The 23,673-nt window shown below is 38.4% G+C and overlaps 1 protein-coding gene across 1 annotated transcript in view; it reads left to right on the forward strand.

The window, feature by feature from the left end:
- The window catches only part of FAM83B (family with sequence similarity 83 member B), a 78,623-nt gene that overhangs the window by 38,995 nt on the left and 15,955 nt on the right, over positions 1-23,673 (forward strand). Inside the window, exon 5 of the mRNA XM_037392536.1 lies at positions 22,977-23,141. Coding sequence (XP_037248433.1) covers positions 22,977-23,141 — 165 coding nt within the window. The remainder of the gene's footprint in view (positions 1-22,976; positions 23,142-23,673) is intronic.

Here is a 23,673-nt window from a genome sequence, read left to right on the forward strand (position 1 = left end):
CTGTTCTGTGTCTCCCAGTAAGAAGTAGTAAAACACTGTCATGATATTAGAAATACAGCAATGCTTTTGAATTGCTAGTCAAATCACTCAGTTTTATTGGCAGGTTTCTGGTATTTATTATCAACTGTAGGTCTAATACAGGGGTCCTCAAACTTTTTAACCAGGGGGCTGGCACGCGGATGAAGTGGCAGGCAGTCATCTGCGGCTGCTTGGTTTCCCCTCCCAACCCCCGGCGGGGGGGTCTGTAAATACCGGGGGCTGGATTGAGGTCCCTGGGGGCTGTATCTGGCCTGCGGGCTGTAGTTTGAGGACCCCTGGTTTAATAGATTAAATATTAGGGGAGATATATTATCTGAATAGGACTTTCATATTTACCCTTTGTTTTATTTTGCAATAAACTGAAGTTTTTGGCAGCAAGGATGCAGTTTAGAGATAGAACATTTGTGTATCAGAAATTACAATAGGCTATTTAATTACAAAAATGACTTGTATACACAATTGATTCTCATCTCATTTTGTCTAACAATACATCCAACAAAACTTGAGAAGAATTTTTTAGGTATTTAGTAAAGGGCAGAGAGGGAAAAATATAATACCTGCTCAAAGAATACGCTTGTTCTTCTTCAAACAAAATTAGATCCCTAATCCTGAGAGGATTTAAATACTTTTAATTTGTGTACACGAGAGGCTCCATTAACTTAACATGCATATGTGTTTGCAGGGTTGATGCCTAGGGATATGACCATGTATCATTAAGAATCTGATTTCTTTCTCTCTTAAGTCACACCACAGAACACTTGTAGTACAAAATGAGCATGTATCTTCAGTTGGTTGCATCCACTGTGAACAACTAAAACAAGAGTAATATATGTCCAAGCAGAATGCAACAGTAATTTTTTTTTATTCTAAATAAAACCTGTGTTGAGTAACTGAATATCTGAAACCCAAGCAAGGCATTGAAACCAGTGGAAGGCTTTCCCTTCTGCAGATGCTATTCCACTACTCAGTTCTCCTTTACTGATCCCATCATGCATGCGCAGGCCCAGGTCCCACAGAAGTCTAACCCAAAGGAAGGGATGCACATATGAATGTTATAGAAGGCAGGCTGGTCCCTTAAAAAGAAATTCAAGAGCCAGACTAATTTATCATGTTGATGCATAAAGAACAAGAATAGTTTTTGCCAATATAGAATGTCTTATCAAAGAACATTTTTTTTCTCTAACTTTGTATAACTGGCCTCAACCAAAGTAACTGAGTCCTCTCCTAGCAGACCTTAAGAGTTTGTACTGGGGATAGAGGCTTCATTATATTCTGCTACATTACACGTGCTCTACTGAGCTCATATACAGGCAGGGAAAATTCCATAGAGAAGTTTCTCAATTTGTACTCTAAGGCTTTTGAAATGGTTGCAAAATACATATTAGAAGCACACGTGCACTTTTTCATGCATGCTGGCATGCAAGCAAACAAAAAGGAAGAAAATACAGTAAGAAGTGAACATCTGGAATTTAGTTATTATGGTAGTACTGTCCAAAATAGTTTATGTATTTTGTTTTTTAAATGCTGCATATTCTTAAATTTAAAAAAATAAAAAAACACCTTGAGAAATAGTTTCATGGACAGTTATGACACTGCTGATACAAGATTGTGTGTACACAGATAGACATGCTTAATTTGAACTTTGTTAGCAGTGTTTCAAAAAATCCTGGGGATCAGAATTTCATAATCTGCTAAATCCTATGGAGTGACATTGCTTATACTATCTGAGGAGGTGACTCGCTGCATTTAATTATACAACATAGTCCTTCTTGAGCTATGAAGTGGAAGAAGAAAGCATTTCAGTTTAATGTGTTACTCTGTTCATAACCTAGCTGTCCATTTTCAAGGTATTAGACTACATGTAACAGAAATACAGATATTTAGAAAAGGGAAAATATTTAATTTCTAAAACAAATAATAGTATTGTAAGAGCAGGCATTGAAGTTACAAAGCTGAGTAGTGTATCTGAAATCGGCATTAGAAGATGATCTTTGAGAGACTTTTTTCCATAGAATTTAATTACTTTAAAAAGAACACAAAAAGCTAGGTGTTTAAAGATATTGGGGGATTTCCAGCGAAGTACCTTGACTGCGGTATTCCGGCAGCACAGTTATATAGCATTATCTGTTGTGGAAATACTGTACTGAGTGAGTAACAAAAAGTTCTGGTATTTTAATTCCAAATATAGATATCTCTCTGTCTTGATTTAAAGAAGGAAGGACAACATTATTGGCTGCATTTCAGTTCACCCTGATGTTCACATAGAGGTACTAGTTTTAAAAAAACCAAATGGAACTTGGTCAAAGCTGCTTGTTTTCATAGAGTTTGTATGGGGATCCATGCTATAATGCATGGAAAAAGAAATAGACGTAGGTTTAAGCACAGGTTTTCCTTGCCCAGTAAAACCAAATTTGGGCAGATTCTTTGATCAGTCTTGGCTGAACATGTGTCACAAAGTTTAGGAAAAAAAATGCGTGATAATGCACAGAAGTACAAAAGCCTTGTCAATGCCTGTCAAGGGCATTGCCGTCCTAACAGTGGAGATGTTACTGGTAATTGCACTAAGTATTCTTCTGTTTGGAAATTTGGAAATTGTGCAAGAAACTGCTTTGACCAGGCTTTAAGTTATTTCTCTAGTGAAGAGAATTTCAGAATTATGGGAAGCATTGTAACACACAAAAACAATACAGTACTTTTTTTTTTAAATTACTGTCTTCCATTGACTCTAAATCCTATATATAGTGCCAAGTTACTGTAAACATATAGTGAATTATATTTTCACATCATGGTATATCTGTTTTTTAACAGCTATTAAGAAAGGTCTTAGCAATTACAGTAATGCTTGTAAGTAAAAGCATTGATCTGTTCTGGTTTTGCTTTTAAATTGCTTATGTGTGGCCTGGCTGGGATTTTAGCCCAAAACAGTAAAATGTAATGACATTAAATAATTATCAAATGATCTGTATAAGCAGGTTACATAATATTTATATAAATAAATATGCAATAAATATGCACACATGCACTCTGGAACTTCATTGAAAAGCTTGCTGTCAGCAGCTGCCACAGTAAATATTGCACCACACAGGCTGAAATGCAGAACACCTATGAATATGATGTATGTGAAAAATCTTTCATGGTAAATATTAACATATTTAACTAAGTTAACACATTATGAAAATTGAGAATGGCATTTCACTTAGGACATTTTAATTTATTTCAAAGTCATGATTGGCTCTTGAAGGTCAGCAGGTTGTCTGGGAAGGATTTTAATGTATATAAACTATACCTTCTTTTTCCTTCCTTTCTCAAATTTGCTCAAAACCACAAACCCAAGAAAATCTCAAATTAAATGTTTCATTTGTTTTCCAGTTGGCAGGTATTCCTTAGTGTTTCAGAGAGTCATTCACCTGCAGCTTTTGCTTGCTTGGTCGTTTTCAGGCATGCTTTTTGGTGCTTTGTGCCCAGGATTTTGGAGGGAATGAGTCTTCTGCATTGCATCCAGTGAGGCTTCCAGTGCTCCAGGTTTATTCCCCTCAAATGCTGGCAGCAAGGCTTTAGTGTTGAGCTCGTTCAGAGACATGATCTCCCCCACGCTACCCCACCAAGACTAGTAGTGATTCTGATATGTTAATGAATATGAATTTTTGTATCAAACTGTCTTCTTTATTTCTTGATTATACGCTGCTGCTCGTTTATATGCTGTGTTCACGTGTCCTCTCCATGGGCCCTGTCATTGCTTTCCTTTTCAGAGATTATTTTCTGTCTGATTTTATTGGAAGTTGTTTTGAAAAAGAGCTGGGTAGACGGGAACCTGTGATCAATGTTTGTATCCTTCAAAAACTTGTAATTTGTTACCAGTTTTCAGGGCCCTCCCTATTCATCTTTGCAGCCATTTCCAGACTACAAAATCAGTAGAGGTTTGATAAAACTGAGAGATTCACAGATTTTGATACCAGAAGGGACCACTATGATAATGAAATCTGACTCCCTGCAGAGCACGAGGCTGACAGTGTTGCATCTTCAAAGAGCTGATACTAATAATAAATCTGACCTTAAAAGGCTTGGGTGCTAGTCCTACAGTCAGCACTTCTGGGTAACTAATTCATAATTGCTCAGGAGATCAGATTGGTTTTTTGTATACTTTTCTCTGAATGATGGAATTTGCTTGAAGAAACCCGTTTTGAAGCTGAGACCAAGACTGCCTGAGCTTTCTGTTTGTGTATCTCATCACTCAACATGACAGTCAGCCAAAAGAGAAGGTGCAGAGAATTTTAAATGCAGGACTGGAGGGCGAGGTGAGGCTTGAGCTGCTGTGTAGCTGCAGGGGTTGCTTTCAGAGGGACTCTGGGATGCACAGCATCTTTGTAAATACAGGCCATTAGCCTCTGAGGATCTGTTTGCATGGCACAGTCAAGTGCAGTGAGGAGATTCCTAAGGAGCAGGGCATTTTTGCCTTCCCAAAGCATCACATTAATGTGACAGTAACAAAAATAATTAGCAATGGGGTGACTGCAATGTCCCTGCACACCCAGCAGTGTGACTTGCATGTGCACACACACACATATACACCCTATATATTTTCAGTTTCCCAGATAAAAATAGATGCAATAATTATAATAATAATAATAAAAATGTTATTCCCACATTTATTAAATGGTTTGCACTTTACATATGAAAAGCTTTCTGTATATAAGTGTTATTGGAAGTAATTTAAGAGGAATTGTAAAAGCTGCTTATTTTTTTCAGTATTTTTTCTAAGACTTTCATAATAGAGAAGTAGCAGACTTCAGTAAGTTTTAATTTTTTTAGTTATGTCATGGATGCTTTGGAAGGCCATAAATAACATTAGTCTATTAAAAATATATTTCTACATTAATATCTTCTAAAACTAGCTAAATTGCTTTTTTGGAAAGATTCACATACTTTGCTAGGTCATGCATTTGTATTGATTCAAAGACCTTTTCCATCCTTTAAAAAAATTGTTATTCTTTGTATCCTTTTATTTTTGCTGAACCTGAAAGTCTTTTGATTAAAAACATTGGTCTAGCATATGGAAGACTTGTTTATAAATTCCTTCAGAACAGACTCCTCATCTAGAAATATGGATAACAGCCTAGAGTGATTTGTGAAGACATGTACATAGTCAAGGGTACTCACGTACTAAGGGTAGTGAATACAGTTGCAAGACAAGCTGGAATCTACCCTCTCAGGTGCTTCTGGTGGTTTAAAACTATATTTTGTATCAAACTTTTGTGTACTTGTTATTGTCCATGAGATAACCAGAAACATTTCAGTAATATCCAAATACAAAGCAGTTGTTCACTTCCCCATTATCTGACTGTGTTCTGCTATTACTTTTTTCTCACAGTATTCCTGTATGCAGCTGTGAGAAACAAGAAAATACCTTTTTTGTTGTTCACTTGAAGTAGTGTTTCTGATTTAGATTGCATTTCAGCAAATGCTTGGTCACCCACATAAATGTCATGAAAGGCTTACCTGTTGCATACCTGGCTCCTGTTTCATTGCAAAAATTGTTCCTGTGTCAATTAAGATGATGTATATTGTATTTTTTATGATTGATAAGAAACTGGAGTATCTTTTAATTACCAACTACTGGCCACAGTTGACCAAAAATTGTAAACTCCCTGGAAGATTCCTTCCTGTCAGCTGCACCTGCTCTCTCTAGTGCGTGTGGCCTGCACCACACCTGAGAGCAGGTTCAGAATTATAAGGAAAGACTGAAGAACAACAAAAGATACATACATTTTTAAGTGAGCAAGAAAAAAGGATAAAAGCTGTCCTGTTATTACGTCTGAAAATAATGCAGTTTTTTCCACACTTTTGTCAGTATGGTGCTGGTCTGAAATTTTTTATCTAAAGGAAAGAGGCAAATACTAGAATATTTCTTTTCCAGTCAGCGTGTGTGCATGTGTGTGCAATCCTCTACATGCATGTGTACACACTGTGCTACAGAAAGCATGGTTTCTAGGTACGCATACATGCACAGGATGCATAGCAGTCAGGTACAGAGAGCCTTATTACCATGAATTTGGAGTGGGAAGTTTACTCAAAGGAAGATGTTTCCTGAGATCAGAGAGGTACTTCCTAAGTTTGTTCCTAAGAACAAACGTTTATTTGAAAGGCACTAGTTTGCACAAAAAGCAGTTATTTTACAGAGTGTTCTTGGAATAAAATGTTCACCGCTCCACAGAGATATTGGAGGTTCTCATCTCCATCCTTATTTCAAACAACTCATCTAGCATATTAAGCTATTAGCATGCATTGCACATTTTTCAAGAGGAAATTTTTCCAACAGAATGTGGCTTAATGTAAGTCTGTGGATGTTTTGGTCAGTGGTGTTTCTGCCTTTGTTCTTTATGATTAGACAGGTTCTGTTTTCAAGGGCAAAACAAGGGAATTTTCCCCTCTACTCCTCACATTTGCTAGCATGTATACTCCTGAGGTATACATCTATTCAGCACAGGAACGTTCTGTGGCTGCAAGGGTCTCACTGGCACTAATAGCCAGTGAATCTCTCAAAGAAAGCTACTGAAGAGTTGCAGTAGGTGCCCCAAGACTGATTTTCTATTTCCTCTATTTTTAAATCCAGGTGCCTGCTGTGATGTTTTATAAGAAATCCCCTTGCCCCAGTGGGAGCTTTGCGTTTCTTGCAAGTGTTCAGCATGCTTCATGATTAGATCTCTGATTATCATTACCCAAATGGGGGTGGAGTGGGTGTGAACCAGCAGCATGTAGGGCATGTCAGGAGGAATATTTTCTATAAAGAGAAGTGATCTCACATACATGAAGTTGTACAATGGAAGACGTGATAACATGTTTCTCTTCTACCCATTAATAAAACCCTACTAACTTGCCATGTTGGTCACTAGCTCAGTTGAGTATTAAGGGTTCAGTTACTTGCACGCTGGTAACTCAGTTATTTGAATAACTGTTCATTTTATTCATTTATGAATGAGTGCTTCACATTATCCTTGTGAAGATGAGAAAAATGAGAAGAGGAGACCATGACGGTAGGATGACAGTGCCTGTGGCAATGGAATCTGGATCACAGAACTCTGTCCTGCAGCCCAGCCATGGGTCTGCTCCTCCCCAGATGCATCCTGGAAGTGGCATAGGACTGATTTAAGAAAATGTGAATACACTGAATAAACTTTTAAACATCAAAAATAAACTTTTAAATTCAAAAGGAAAGACTAGCAGATATTGAAGATGGAGCATAATGATTACTTCATCTGACTTTATCACAAAGACCAAATAATCTTTCCTGTGATTTTGCATAATTGCAGTATCAAATTGTAAATGATTAATACTTTTCCTGGGGCCTTGCTGAGGAGCTGTATGCAGATCAGTGAAAGCTGATGTTAACTGCATGTACAAAAAAATAGTGTCACCAAGATCATTCTTAAGCTGTATATACATGGTTGTTGTCTGACAGAGATGGTTATTCAAAATTCAGCTCACATAGAGACTACAAGACCAGTTTAGCAAACAACTGACAGAAATAAATAGGAAAGAAACATTTCTTTTAAATTTTTAAACTTGTTTCTATTAATTTCCTTCCTTATCCATTGACTTGCTTCTCCCTCAAATGCCTCACTATCTGTGGGAAGATTCACTTTTGAATAAAAACTGTCAGGTTTCTCTTAAAAAGCTTTTAGAGTGTTTCAAAATTGAAATAATTTTCTATAAATACAATATTTTAGAGCATAGTATTGCTACTGAAATCATAGCTCTTCCAACTAGTAATAGTTTTACTTGTAATTCCTCTCTTTTTATTTTTTTTAAGCGCTGCACTTGATCCAGGAATTAAATTTTGTTTAATACCTTGTTTAGTTCCAATTCAGTATTCACTCCACTGGGGTCTACAAGAATTGTAAAGTTACTTATCTGCTTCATTTCAGTTTGCTTCACAGGAGGTTTGAGCAGGGTATTTTTAATTGCTTCCTTACTATTTCAGATGTATTGCTCCATATGGTAATGTGCATAAAAATTTAAATTTGTTTTCTTCCTGAAAAGCTGCACATAATTACTTATGAAGTAGACTAATCTTTTCTTATCTTTAGGACATTCTGCTGATGCTTTCAGACTAGTCTGCAATTATTTTTTCCTTTTTTGTCTAATCTGTAATAAATAATCTAGCATGCCAGGATAATGGATTTCACCTGACAATCTCAACATGATTTGCAGACAATAATTAATTAATTAGTTTCACAACCTGTCTTTAAAATAGGTGAAATTGAAATGCAGCCTGCCAGCGCACAGTCATTAGCAACATGTTGCACATTAACTGTAGCTGCTCTATAAGCAGGTGGTATAATCTGCTTCTCCCAAGTATCAGGGAAGGTTCCTGCTCAAGTGACACCATGTTTAAAAAAATAAATAGTTAAAATCATCTGGCTGGGTTGTTTACCTGCTGTTCAGATGTAATTATGTGCCATATGCAGACATACCTTATGTCTGTAATACATATTGCAGAATATTAATCTTATGTCATTGCTGTTCCTTTTTTTTTTAGCAACATAAATGTTACTACAGGTATTCGTCCAGGCATGATATTTTTATTTATAAATGCATTTTATTATGTCATGTAGCTGAACTGGAAAAAATTGTAGGACATATGTAAGATGAACAGAGAATTTGTCAGAGTTGAACCCTAGGTAAACTTCTCATTATCCATCCTCTTCTATTTATACAGGAGAATTGTTGGCTTTCCTTCATACTGACCCATCACTGACCTGTGACCAGTAATTATAAACAGCCTGGACTCTCTATTTTTCTGGTTTACCGTAACCATATTACTGCCTGATTTGAACTCCTTAAATGGAATTAAGTACACCTATAGGGTTTGAAATTAGTGGCAGTGAAGTAAATAGCATCTGTAGCAGGAAGCAAAAGCTTTATCGTGAATATTACAACAATTTGGTCATAAAATGTGCAGTAAAATGTGATGTGTATTAAAGTTTGCATAAAATATGTGGGAACTCATTTTAAGGCCACATTCAGTATCCCAAACCAGATTTTCTTCTGAATCTCAGATTTAACTAACTTTGAAGTTCTTGAAGGAGGGAAGAAGGAACAGGAAGGGAGAAAGAAAGAATTAAGGGAGTGAAGGGTGAGAGGGAAACGGGAGGAGAGAGGTAGAGAAGGAAGGAAGGAGAAGGCAGTGAGAGAAGGGAGGAAGGAGTAACAGAAATAGGCCATAATAACCTGTACATTTTAGTGGTTTTGCTTTCACTTTTGTGACAGCAATATGGAGACCTGTAATGTCATTGAGTCCTACAGGCTGCTAAAAATACTCACAGGCAATCAAAATATTTTCACAGGACAACTGCTTTAAACATCCGGTCATTAACCAGTCCTTAAGTATGCTTATCTCATGTGTCTGTTACTGACTCTTAATCACATGTATGAAGCTCAATACAAAAGCTGTAATCTTGAGAAAGGATGAAATAAGCAATATTTGAAAAGATGTTTTTTTTCCCACTTCCCTAAATATATAATTCGCCTTTATTTCTGTATTCATTAACTCTTGTGTTGGTTTTCCTTTCAGAAGTCGGGCTGAGCAAAGAACTTGGTCATCAAGCTGTTTTTTTAATATTGGGCAAAAGCGTTATACCCCTGATACTCAAAATTTTAATTAAAAATGACCAACAACAGAGCAGGGAATTCCTCACTGTCTTAGGCGTAAACTGTCCAGGTCTGGTAATGGCAGTTGCTCTAAAAAATATTACTGTATTGCAATGGACTGTAACATTCATTCTTACCCTTATAAAACAAGGAGATTATTGCACTTCTTTCCAAAGATTAAGTGGACACTCTGTTGAGGACTGCTTTCTCCACTTCGTTGTTACCTTTGCTATACCAGGATTCACAGAATCACAGAATGGTCAAGATTGGAAAGCAGGTTCACCTGGAGCAGGTTGCACAGTCACATCCAGGTGGGTTTTGAATGTCTCCACGGAAGGAGACTCCACATTATCTCTGGGCAGCCTGTTCCAGTGCTCTGTCACCCTCAAAGAAGAGTTTTTCCTCATGTTCAGATGGAACTTCATGTGTTGCAGTTCATGTGCGTTGCCCCCTGTCCTGTCAATTGGCAGTACTTAAAAGAGCCTGGCCCCATCCTCTTGACACTTTCCCTTAGGATATTTGTAGACATTGGTAAGGTCCCCTCTCAGTCTTGTCTTCTCCAGGCTAAACAGGCCCAGCTCTCTCAGCCTTTCCTCATAAGAGAGATGCTCCAGTCCCCTAAGCATCTTTGTAACCGTCCACTGGACCTTCCTCAGTAGCTCCCAGTCTCTCTTGAGCTGAGGAGCCCAGCACTGGCCACAGCACCCCAGATATGGCCTCACCGGGACAGAGTAAAGGGGGAGGATCACCTCCCTCCACCTGCTGGCCACAGTCCTCCCAATGTACCCCAGGGACCCATTGGCCTTCCTGGCCACCAGGGCACACTGCTGGCTCATGGCCACCTTGCTGTCCACCAGAACTCCCAGGTCCTTCTCTGCAGAGCTGCCTTCCAGCAGGCCGGCCCCAGCCTGTACTGGTGCGTGGGGTTATTCCTCCCCAGGTGCAGGACCCTACACTTGCCTTTGTTGAACTTCATGAGGTCCCTCTCCGCCCAGCTCCCCAGCTTGTCCAGGTCTCGCTGAATGGCAGCGCAGCCTGCTGGGGTCTCAGCCACTGCTCCCAGTTCTGTATCACCAGCAAACATGCTGAGGGGACACTGTCCCTTCATCCAGGGTATTGATGAGTAAACTAAACAAGACTGGACCCAGTACTGACCCCTGGGGAACACCGTGAGCTACAGGCCTCCAGTTAGAGTCTGTGCTGCTGATCACAGCCCTCTGAGCTCTGCCATTCTGCCAGTTCTCAATGCACCTTGCTGTCCACTCATCTCACCCACACTTCCTGAGCTTACCTATAAGGGACAACAACATCCACTGCCCTCCCCTCATCTACCCAGCCAGTCCTTCCACTGTAGAAGGCTGTCATGTTGGTCAGGCATGATTTCCCCTTGATGAATCCATGTTGACTATTCCTGAGAACCTTTTCCTCTACATGCTTCAAGATGACATCTAGGAAAAGCTGTTCCATCATCTTCCCAGGGATGGAGGTGAGGCTGACTGGCCTGTATTTTCCTGGATCCTCCTTCTTGCCCTTTTTGAAGACTGGAGTGACACTGGCTTTCCTGCAGTCCTCAGGCACCTCTCCTGTCCTCTGTGACCTTTCAGAGATGATGGAGAGTGGCTTGGCAATACCATCTGGCATCTCCCTCAGCACTTGGGGATGCATCCCATCAGGGCCCATGGATGTCTTAACGTGATCCTCCTCAACCAAGGGAAAGTCATCTTTTCTCCAGACTTCCTCTCTTGCCTCCAGGGTCTGGGAAATTTGAGGGCCAGCTTTGGCAGTAAAGACTGAAGCTGAAAAGGCACGCAGTAACTCTGCCTTTTCTGTGTCCTTCATCACCCACCTCATTCAGCAGCAGGCCCACATTTTCCCCAGTCTTCCTTTACTTACTGATGTACTTGAAGAAGCCTGTCTTGTTGTCCTTGATATCTTTTGCCAGACTTAATTCCAAATGGACCTTACCCTTCCTCCTTGCATCCCTGCATGTTCTGACAATGTTTCTATATTCCTCCCAAGTGGCCTGTCCCTTTTTCCACATTCCATAAACTTCCTTGTTCTGTTTGAGTTTTGCCAGAAGCTCCTTGCTCACCCATGCAGGCCTCCTGCCCCCTTTGCTTGATTACTCACTCAGAGGGATGCATTTTTCTTGATCTTGAAGGAAGTGATGCTTGAATGTTAGCCATCTCTCCTGGACCCTGCTACCTTCTAGAGCCCTAGCCCATGGGATTCTGCTGAGAAGGTCCTTGAAGAGGCCAATTCAGCTTTCTGACAGTCCAGAGTTGCAATCCTACTCATTGCCCTGCTTCCTCCATGCAGAATCCTGAACTCCATCATCTCATGGTCACTGCAGCCAAGGCTGACCCCAGCCTTCACATTCCCAGCCCGTCCTTTGTTTGTGTGTACAAGGTCCAGCGGCACACCTTGTCTTGTTGGCTTCTCCACCACCTGTGTCAAAAAGTTAGCATCAATGCTCTGTAAGAACCTCCTGGACTGTGTGTACCTTGCTGTGTTTTCTTTCCAGCAGATATGAGGAGAAGTTTTTAACCAGAATGGGTTCTTGTCTCTTTTGTGGTTCTGTGGACATCTAACAATGTTTTCTGCAGGGACTTTAATTTTTTATTAGTCTTTTTCTTCTACATTTATCCCTGAGACAATTTTGCCAGTAGTGTTTGTTAGGATTATGAAATCCATCTTAGAAGTTTTGAGTGTCTGTAGAGGACTAACCTCCAACAGCTAATGATATAATTAGGGTTTTTTTCTCAGAATTAAGTATAATCAGGTCATGCTCATTGGTCATTTGAAATCTGGTAATTTAATTATTTTTTTTTAATTGGGCACTGCCATCTGAAATAGATTTGTTTTCCTTTGGATGTAATGTCTTTTATGTTAGAAAAAAATAATATTGTAATGAAGATCTGTTACTTGCTGCAAGGTCATCCAAGTATAAGGCTTGTGGACTTACCAGTACATGCATTACAAGTCCTCCACAACTGTTATGTTTTAATTTTTCCACATATGAAAAGTGTTTGATAGACCATCCATGTGAACTGTGTGTAACATACTGCATGTAGGCATTCGAAATTACATCTTTCTGAATCATAAACAACTCTTAAATGCATCAGGTTTGTGTGCTGACTTGGAATCGACAAAATCTTCATGTGCTTAGAAACATAGAAACTAAGTGTTTCCTGCTTTTGAAATACTTATTTTCATCTACCTCCATTATTTTACAGGGTCTGCTGTGGAAGCACTGTTTCCACCTCTGTCTTAAGTCCCAACCTTTCTTTTTTGATTCTTTCCTTAAGTTCTCAAGGGATCAGTAGTACGTATTCATTCCTCTAAGTATCAGCAGGGGTTTTCAAGGCAGTATTATGCAATTGAACAATATAGTTATGTTTTATTGCAATTTTTTTTTGTCTGAAAAAATATATATACTAGCAGCAGCATTGAATCCTGTGCAGGATATTTAAAATATGTTGTTTATGTATAAAATAAGAGTATTAGATATTCAGCTCTTCCCGTTCAATTTCATTTCATTTCAGAAATGTGTTTACTATTAAGGTCCCAAAGATGACAAACAGTGCACAGCTCTTGCATAAACAAACTTAAAAGCAAAATTATTCTTCCCAGTCTACAAAAGTAGGTCTGAATCATCTCTTCTTCCTATAAATCTGCCTTTGACTAAGAGAATCTCATTGTTTCCAAGTGTCTAATTAACAAATGCCAACAAAGTTGTCTACTTTAAAGAAATGTTGCTTGTTTTTAGAGTTTAAAGTCCACAGCCTGTAAGTGTTCATTAATATTGTGGTTTTCTACACATTGTCTACTGTTTTTCAGTATGTAAACACTCAGGAAGTGGGGTTCACTGTTGACAATATGTTTATACAGGATACTTGAGGAAACTGAGTGGAGCAGTGGGAAGGCAGACTGACTCTGAACTTCATTCCATTACCAGTCTGAGAAACCCCACCAAAATGTACTCTTAAAGGTGGCAAAACCAAATGGTTTTTCAGGAACTGTTACCTAGTTTAGCTGAAATCTCAGACATCTACTTTGACTCCTTGATAAGCAGCAAATTATTTTAAGATTTCTGGAAAGAAGTCTCAGTAAGAGCCCTCAGAAGTGTGGGTGTTGAGTCTAGTTCACTTTGGCATGAAGAATATTTGTAAGCATGAGCAATTTGAATGGACAATTTCAGTACGTTTTTTTAAAATGTTTTTGTCCCTTTGCGTCCACTGCCACCCCCCTACACCCGAGTTTGAGGTAGCCTTTTCCCATGTTCTTAGCTGTGTATGGTGATTTATGGCAGCTGTTCATACTTTCAAGTATTGACAGAGTCCTCACCCATGCAGTGCTCAGCGCATACTTCCCTTTGGCCAAGTAGAAGTAGCCAGGAGCATCTACTGCTCTTACTAGTACTCCAGTTATTTGGCAGAAGTCTCAAAACTGAGACTGGTCTCTGAGGCTGTCGTACGAGATTTTCAGTCCTGCACAGCAGATCTAAAAGTAAAATTTGTTAACAGTTTAGTTCCAATTACTATTAACACGTTAAAAAAAATAATTCATGCTTATCACATGGTTGCACATTGTTTGGTTTTGGGCAGTCACTAAGTAATGCACACATGAATAAATGAGTACTTCTGCTTACAAACAGATTTAAAATAAAGACGTAAAACATTATAATTTTAATTCAAGTAGCCTGAACATTCCCTAAATATTAAGGGATCCAGAGAGAATCCACATATTAAGGCTATTAATAATCTTTTCATTAAAAAATTATTTCTTAAGTAGCAAGTCTTTGAAATTCATAATAGAGAAAGCCAGTGGCTAGAGAACTACCTTTTATTTTTGTCATGAATTTCCATTTTGGTATAGCTGAGTCGTAGGCCGTCAGAAATCCTGGCATTTCCTTTCTGTTTGCTTTCCTTAGGAAAAGCTTGGCAGCTTCCCAAAATAACAACTGAATAAGAACATTCTGAAGAGCTAAATACAAATATTAAAGTCCTGCTACCCAACCAGCTGCAGCCCACATGGCAGTGAGAACAGAGCAACAACATCAATGGCAAAAGAAGAAAGGACAGAGTAAGCTCCCAAACACTTTCCCTCCATCATGCCAAGGATTTTCCGTGCTGCCTTAAGGCTTCTCTGTAGGACCTCTGCCCACTTCTGTTTGCAGTGACAGAACACAGCTTGCTTATGAAATACTGAAAGCAGTTTAGTGATTGATCAGAGCATTCCAAGCAGAAAGGAAAGTGTTAAAATTGAGCATTGTGAATGCCTGTTGCTTTAATCACGCTTAAGAGTTCTTTGCAGATTTAGATAAATCTTTTCTTGTGCATGGTGTGCCAGTCACTGGGCAGCAGCTGTTTCTTTGCAGATCCTTTCTTCCAAGGGTTAGGTTTATAAATGCTTCTTGGAAAGTCCCCGCAAAGAGTCCTCAGAATATCCTCTTCCTTCCTCTCGTCTCTGTGGCTTGCTGAAACTCAATTCTGCCTGTGCGGAAGTAAAGCTTCAGAGGAATTACCACCTCTGCTGCCAGCCAGAGTGAGGTGGTGTCTCATGTAATTTGGTCAGCTCAAGCTGAGTTCTTGCTAATCCTTCAGGCAGAATAACAACTGCCAAACCCATAGATACAGATCACATTAACAGAATTAATGTAGCTCATTATCCTGTAGCAAAATCCTGTACATTTTGCAGGATACCTGTAAAATTCCCGGTTGAGTGAATTGAAAAGGTAACACAGAAGGTGTCATTTTAGGATGGTACATGTCTGACTTGCTAGCTCAGCCTGCAATAGGTTTCTGAAAGGCAATGCAGAAGGATACTGTACATTCACTTTTCAGAAAAACAAGCTTAGCTGCACTTCAGAGAACTTTTCTTCTGTGTTGGTTTTAGTTTCATTTGTAGAAGAGCTAATCCTGATCTTCTGATCTGTTTTTTTAGAGACATGGAAATCTGCACAAAAGTTGAAAAAATTCATCTTCCCAGTGTATCTCAAAGTTAAATCATGTCATTCTTCAGAGCTGCAGTTTTTACTGCTATATCATTCTTTGCTACCAGAATCAGAACATTTTCCCCCATTACCAATAGCTAGAAAGTTCACACACCTTACATGTTTCTTGGGCAGAACAGATGAGGCTTTGCCATGTGAGCTACACAGTTAACACACGTAAACTATTTGTACAGTGCTTTATGTGATTGGCTGCATTCACAGTTTTCTGAGAATAGTTTGCATTGGTTTTCTATATTGTATTGCAGGAAATTTATAGAATTTTAGCTTACTTTTTGTTTTCTGGACAGTGACTCTTCTTATGAATTTTTGTTGATGTTGAGCATGTCTAACATCCTGTTACAGAGAGAAGATGTTGAGGTAGACTGCTAATGTACATGTCGAAGTTAATTTTTATTCTATGTAAATTTAGTTTTCACTTTAAAATGCTTATGTTGTGTAGGTGGTATGTGACATGATAAACTGAGGCTTGGTGATCAGAGTAGCGGACATGTTCAATTTTGAGGTGCACTTTTTGTATCCACAAAATTGATGGTGGAAATGTTTTGGAGCAGGAGGAGGAAGATAGTGAGGGTTAGGAGAGCTGGTTCTGAGGTAGTGTAGCTGCCTGTTGTAGTGAAATGCCAGACTTCACCCTGTAGTTAATTAAATTGCTTTTAAAGAATGTAATAATGGAAGAACATTTCAAAGTACACTGTATGGTTATGGTCTATTGCTCTCTGAATGCAGAGCCAAGTTAAATAAATTAAATATGATCTCAGGGAGCCAGTGTTGGTGATAATATACTACAAGGGTGACATTAACTTCACAGAAGTTATGTAAGTGTAAATCATCTCAGTCTTTGTGCCATTACGTTACCACAGAAATTGTAGGAGAGTGGATCACACTCAATGTTTGATTACTATTTTTATTAGTGTATCTAGGCTCTGTTTACAGAGGAGGTCTTCACTTTATTTCAAGACTTCTGTTCTGCTACATTTGTTATGTGAGACCTCAGCAATTCAGCTGGCCCAAAGGTGACCTGAGATATTCTGGTGCAACTCACAATGGTTTTAAAGTATGTTTTGCAATGGAAGGATGTGTTGTGCAAGGCATTTCAGGGCTGCGTTCAATTTTGAAAATTCAGACAAAATTAATGACCTATCATCTTAGAAGCACTCTGGTGCTAGCAACAGTGCCAGAAAGTAAGGTTATCAGATGATTTATTGGGGTGCTGCTAATATGAATTGCAGCAAGCATAAACTGGATCTAGACCCTCAACCATAAACAACAGTGTAACATAGTTAAAAAAACCAACACAATAATATAGCTTACTAGTGGGAATGCTGACGGCATTGATCACAAAATTTGTCTCTTTTATGGTGCCTGAAACCCACCCAGTCAATTTGCTGCCTGCCTCCTGTTGCTAACAGCAAGGTATGCAGTACCAGGTCTTCTTTCTGCACTGTTGCAAGTGTCATGACCTGCCTGATCTCTGAGAAGGGCCAGATTTGGATAGCACCGAGCCTGTGCCTCAAGAAGATTCTCTCCAAAACAGAGATCTGTGAAATGGAAATTGACTGGAGCGCGGTGGAAAAGGTCAACAAAAAGAGAGTTAACATCTCTATCTGAAATGTGGTTCTTTGGTTTTGGGGTGAGGAAGGGTGGTGGCGTTCACAAGCACTGCACAGCGATATGGACTTTTGCCATAGCATGCCCCCAGTAAGCCTCGCGTGGGTACAGGGAGTCAATACTGCTGCAGCGTAGGGTAGGTCTGTAGCATTATTCCCTACGAGGTTGTTGATACAATGGTAGGTGTTTCTTTAGTAAAGCCTGACCTAAGGAAGCAGTTGCTTTAATTCCTCTTTTTTACTGTTTATAGCAAAGGAGGTGTTAAATGGCTCACTCTGCATGATATCTCTTAAAGAATTATAATTAATGCTTGTGAGAGGAGCAAAGATACTGGGATAATGAAACTGTCAGTAGTGCACAAAATAGACTTGCAGAGCATGAGCACTAAAGGCCTTTATTTACATCTATGCTTTAATTTCAGTACATACCCATTAACAGGGTTGATTTTGATGTCCTGAAACTGAGCTATGAAGATTAAAATCCATTGATTTTTCTTACCAAAATTCTTACCAGAACTCCTTTACATTTCAGTATTCTTTATTTATAAGAAACACAAACAAACAAGACTCTGTACCTATATCCAGTTAGAACTGCTCCTGTTTCTGTTTGACCGTTGACTCTTGACTTGCCAACACTCTGAAGAACCTGGCTTCATCTTCTTTAGACGCGTCCTGTAAAGCACTGGGGGACTACTGCAAGATTTCCTAAAGCCACTGTTGTGTTAAAGGGGAATGGAATAACATTCCAGAGCCACCTTTGCTCTGCACTGAACAAACCCAGCTCCTTCATATATTCTTTGCAGGGCAAGTTCTCCAGCCCTGAACATCTTGGTGGCCCTCCCCTGGACAAGCTCAGGATATGTTTAGTGATAGATGTATTTGTGTTGTTGGGATTGGCAACTTCTTTCTATATATGTCTTTGAACAGCATTAGTTTCTGAAGGTGAGAACGGTTTAAACCAATATGCATGTGAATGGGCCCAAACTAGTAACTCCTTGGAGCAACAGCTGGCCCTGTGACATGATAGATCAACAAAACTGAGCATCAGCCTCCATTTACAGTCTCATAATATCCAGTGTGATGTGATATCATGTACTTAAGCTCCTGTTTTGCAAGAACATGAATAATTTTGCAGGTTATTTCATCTATAGCTGTTCATTTGTGACCTTCAAAAATCTGTGTGTGTGTGTCTGTCATGAATCTTGTGACTAGTATTTTATGTAGGAGTGAGTAATATCCTGAACCTAGAGATTATTAAAAACCTTTTAAGTATTAAAAGAACTTTGTATTAAAATGATCTGATAGAGATAATGAGTTTTAAAATGCTACTTTACTCGATACTGTGCAAATTCAGTAAAATACATCAGCTTACCAAAAAAATGTGGTTTAAAATATTTGCATAAAAATAGTGCTATTCAACAAAATTTTACTTTTCTGTACTTAAATGTTTCTAAAATGTTAAAAAGTAATATGTGAAGCTTTACTTTTCTATTGCAAACCATAGTCTTAGTGTCAAGTTAGCTCTACAAATAATAGAATATAACTCTACTGGTGCCTTCATTTAAATTGATAAAACTATCAGCTTTGTTAGGAGCAATTTTGTGCTTATTGACTGCAGCAGATTTTCTCCTTCTGTAAGGATGCCATTGAAACCAAATTTTAACCTTAAAAAACATTCACCACTTTAAAAAAAGAATTGGTAGGTAAGACGAAAAGATTAGTAACTATAATCTAAGATTATTTAAGTTTAATTTGAGGGGAAGGAGACAAGTATAAAAATTGATTTCTGCAGTCTTCACTTTAAGTTGATCACTGAAATGAGCTCTTCTATCTAATACGAAATCAGGTGGTGATAATTCACTCTTGCTGTGCATAGTATCAGTATTGTGTGATATTATGCACAGCAAGTACCAGCTCCACCACTACTTTCTCCTCCCTGAAAGTTAAAAATGCTAAGTTATTCTCAACTGAGTGTCATTTTTGGTCAGGGTGATAATCAGTTTCTCAAGGTTTGGAAAGTTCTCCCAGAATTCTCGTGCTTTCAGCAGAAAACTGCTGCACCCATCCAGTGTCCCCTGCATGGTTGGATGGCCTTTGTATTTCCTATAAAAGCATTGGTGCTTGCTTTTGAAAAGACCTCTGCATTTTGGAAAACAAATATGCTTTGGAAAGAAAATGGCAGTTTATAAGGAAGCTGTCTTTGGGGGAGTTTCTTCACACAGGGTGGTGGTATTATGCCCAAAAGGCACAGAATTTGTGGAATAGGCAATTTTCTGACCTATTTTCTACAACTTGAATTGTATAATTTTTTCGTCCTTGCTGGATTTCACTGTTATATGACTTCTTCTTACAAGTATCAGGGTGAAAATTGCCTCTGCAATTGCAAAAACAAATGTAAAAACCCGGTAGTGAAATCTTCCCTTCCATAGTGATGCAGCAAGCGACTAATCCTGTAGCTGTTGTTACAGCTTTCATTAAAGGTAGATACAAAGTATAGAATAGCTCTTTTGAAGTAACTTCCTAGTCTTGGTCTCCTTAATTAAGCCTTGGGACCCTGAACACCATATTGTTTATTTTTTTCCCCAAGCTCAATACTGCCTTCTGCTGCAAAGCACGCAAATGTATAGAGAAATGTACCCTGCGCACACACCATACACACCACACACTCCAAAATATTAAAGGGAGTTTAATACATTTAAAAACCAGAATATTTATGAAATTTATGGAATCCACTCTTTCTGCACCAAAATCTATAGTTTATGATCAAACAACCGGTCTGACATAGAAATCAGTATACAGAAATTGTCCATTGTAAATTACTTTTCAGTTATGAATGTATATCGTATGCATTGTTCAAATTTGGCACTCTTCTTCCTCCAACAATTGAGCCTAATTATGTTTGTGTTGACTAGATTAATTGAGCGTTGGTAAGAGTGAATGGGCAGGCTAATGAGGGCATAAAACAAAAGTCATCTTTGGTTTCCAGGGAACGCAAAAATGGATGTCCAGTTGGTTGTCAGATGATGAATGTGGCTTTGCATACATGTCTTTAAATCTGGTGAGGATTTTCCAGCTAGCACAAGCTTTAGGTCCCAAAATGTAATTCTTGTTCCAGCTCTGGAAGTGTTTTGATGCTTTGCAGAATTAACTCCAAAATTAGTAAGCTAAATGGTTTAAGAACAGTTCTACTAGTGAAGACAAAGAGTTTCCCTGTTCATTTCCAAGTTACAAAATATCTGCATAGTAGCGCACATGCATCCCTCTCATGCCACCAATTTACTGGCCTGCTTGCTTATGAATTTATTTCTCTCCTCCTCTCTTCATTAAAATAGATATGGCCATTCTAGTCAGTGTTGGTTTTCAGGTCTTATTACTTATTCTTGTTTTTTTCTTTTCTGTGTATTTCCAGTATATTAGTCTTTGCAACCACAGATGATGCAAACAAATTAGCATCTTAGGTATCTGCCATAGGAAAATGTTAGAAAGATTTTTGAAGGCTGTACTATTGATTTTGAATATTTCATGTGTTCATGTCAGTGTATGCTAATTAATCCATTCAGGATTTCTCTCTTACATTTAAATAGTTCCTTGAATGTAATGACCCCCTATTTCTAAAAGACCTGAAGAAAAGGAAAGGTTAAGAAGAAATGAGGGAGTTCAGAGGGAGGGGACACAAGTAACGAAACAGAATTATTTAAGGAGAGTCTTTCTTCTTTGGTCTTTTTACCTAACATACTTGATCTGTCTTGGCAGATTTCTGCTCAGACATAAGTGAAACAAGACAGATGAGTAAATAGGGTTGCTATGTTCAGTTAATGTTGTGTATCTCAGAAAAAAGACCAAGCAGAAGGTGCAGTCTGAAAGTGATGAGGTCGTTCGAGTCAAGATAAACTTTTTTGGTTTTCAGTCTTTCCTTTCAAATTTAGATAAAGAAATATAATTTGTACTGGTAAAAATCACATTTAGGTTCTATTTTCAGAAAGTCAATAAAATGAATGAGGTATTGCATGGGCATATTACCTAAGGTTTTTGAAAGAATTTAATTATTTCGTGCTATTCAGTTCCTCTTTGACTGATGGATTTGTAAAGAGTCTTTTTTATTGCCAGGTGACATGTTATGGTAAGGCCAAGTCCTTTCATTTTTACTAGTTCAGGAGCTGTCTATTTAGCTTTCCTAATAACATTGTTATTTTACTTTTTGTAAGTCAGCTCTCATTCATATTTTTACTGTTTTAAGTACGTGTTCAAAGTAAGTGAGTCTTTTAGTTCTCAGCAGGCAGGATTCAAAAAGGTAATTCAGACAACTGGTGGAGACATAACTTCTACCGGGCTGTGTGCGACAGCATTTACCAAATTTGTGAGGTAAATGTTTTGAGTTCTGGAATGACTAACTTAAAAACTACACCATTAAAGTTGAGGTACAAGTAGTTCAAGAATTAGTGAAAATGGTAAAAGCATGCCCACTATCAAGCCTGCTCTGATACTTGTGAAAGGCTTTTATTTGCTTTGAATTTGCCTCAGAGACATCTCATTGGAACTTTTCATGAAGACTCTAGTGGATAAAAATACCATCTTTAAAAGTTACAGACATACCCATTCTTCCTCTGTTATTCCCTCTAATGCTTCAGTATTAGTTCTTGCCAAATTGATAATGTTATGTCAGTAGTATATCATCTCCAAAATACCATTAGCAGGACATTGTTTTCCCCAATCACAGAACGGTCAGGGTCAGAAGGGACCTCTGGAGATCATCTAGCTCAACCCCCTGCTAAAGCAGGTTCACCCAGAGCAGGTTGCACAGGATTGTGTCCAGGTGGGTTTTGAATGTCTCCAGAGAAGGAGACTCCACAACATCTCTGGGCAGCCTGTTCCAGGGCTCTGTCACCCTCAAAGTAAAGAATTTTTTCCTTATATTCAGATGGAACTTCATGTGTTGCAGTTTGTGCCCGTTGCCCTTTGTCCTGTGGCTGGGCATCACTGGAAAGCAACTGGTCCCATCCTCTTGACACCTGCCCCTAAGATCAGAAACACTTACTCTATCTCTGTAGATCAAAGGGCATTAGTAGCTCATGTTCAGCACTCTAATCTTCTTGAGCCGAGCTCTCACCAGCTGAAGAAGTTTCATCCCAGTAAGAGTGCTGAATCAGTATGGGTCCTGAAGTCATCAGCTTTTCCAGCTCCTTCAAGGAGCTTTTTCCTTGACTCCTTCAAGGACTTGAGCCATTTAGCTTTAGAGGTGATGAAGGATGAAGAAGCCCCTTACACAAAAACATTTTCTGATTTTTTTTTTCATGCACACTGCAGTTATATTGTGATTGGGGGTGTTTTTCCCCACTGTTTTTATATGACTGTTTCCCCTTCTTTTCTCTTCCACTGGATTTCCTTTTCCTTGTATAACCAATCACTACACACACCCACAACACAACTTTTTTTTGGTTGATTTTGGTACTTCTCACAGATGCCATACAAGCAATCATCTGACTTCTCAAAAAGAAGATCCAGTGGTCTTGTAAAGCCTTCTGGATTAAATGGTACCACATGGAAAATAGTAGAACTTTTTGATGTGTAAAAAAATTTTAGTGTTGGCTGCCTGGTGTGACTTTCGGTTAAGAGTTTTATTTATGTGTTTATACAATAAAATAATTTGTCTTTTCTGTTTTATTCAGGTCATTGCCATTGTTATGGATATGTTTACAGATGTAGATATTTTTAGAGAAATTGTGGAGGCATCTGCTAGAGGGATTGCAGTGTATCTCCTGCTTGATGAGTCAAACTTCAGTCACTTTCTGAAAATGACGGAGAAACAAGGCTGTCAAGTTCAGAGGCTCAGGGTAAGACTTACTGTGTTCCTGTGCACGAATATTCACTACTCATTCCTCTGCAACCCATTAAAAAGGGACTATTAATCAAAAAGTGATTATCAAGTACTGCTTTTTCAAATTAACAATGAGGTATAAATAAGTAAGCTCTCAGCAGGACCTTCTGTACAAATGTTTTTCTCTTTAGAAAGTTTTTTATCTTTTTCATGTGTCAAAACAAGAGTATTTCATAGAATGACATAATTCTCATATATTATTTAAAAAATAATTTTCCGTTATTATGTATTTAGGAATACATCATGTTTGTAAAAGTAGGTTTCTTTCTTCTTTCTCTTAAAGCAGCCTGAGAATAGAGTCATGAAGCTTATGTAAATTAATATATTGCATACTTCATTTTATGACCTTTTTATTTAAAGTTATTATGTATTAAAATACTTCAAAAGGTCCAAGATTCTATTTCATTAGTGTTTTTCTGAAAATCTATATTATCATGTTTATCTGCATCATATATTAGTATTACTTTTTATACATGAAATATGTGAAT

Source organism: Falco rusticolus, chromosome 6 (genome assembly GCF_015220075.1).
Source record: "Falco rusticolus isolate bFalRus1 chromosome 6, bFalRus1.pri, whole genome shotgun sequence".
NCBI classification, from domain to species: Eukaryota; Metazoa; Chordata; class Aves; order Falconiformes; family Falconidae; genus Falco; species Falco rusticolus.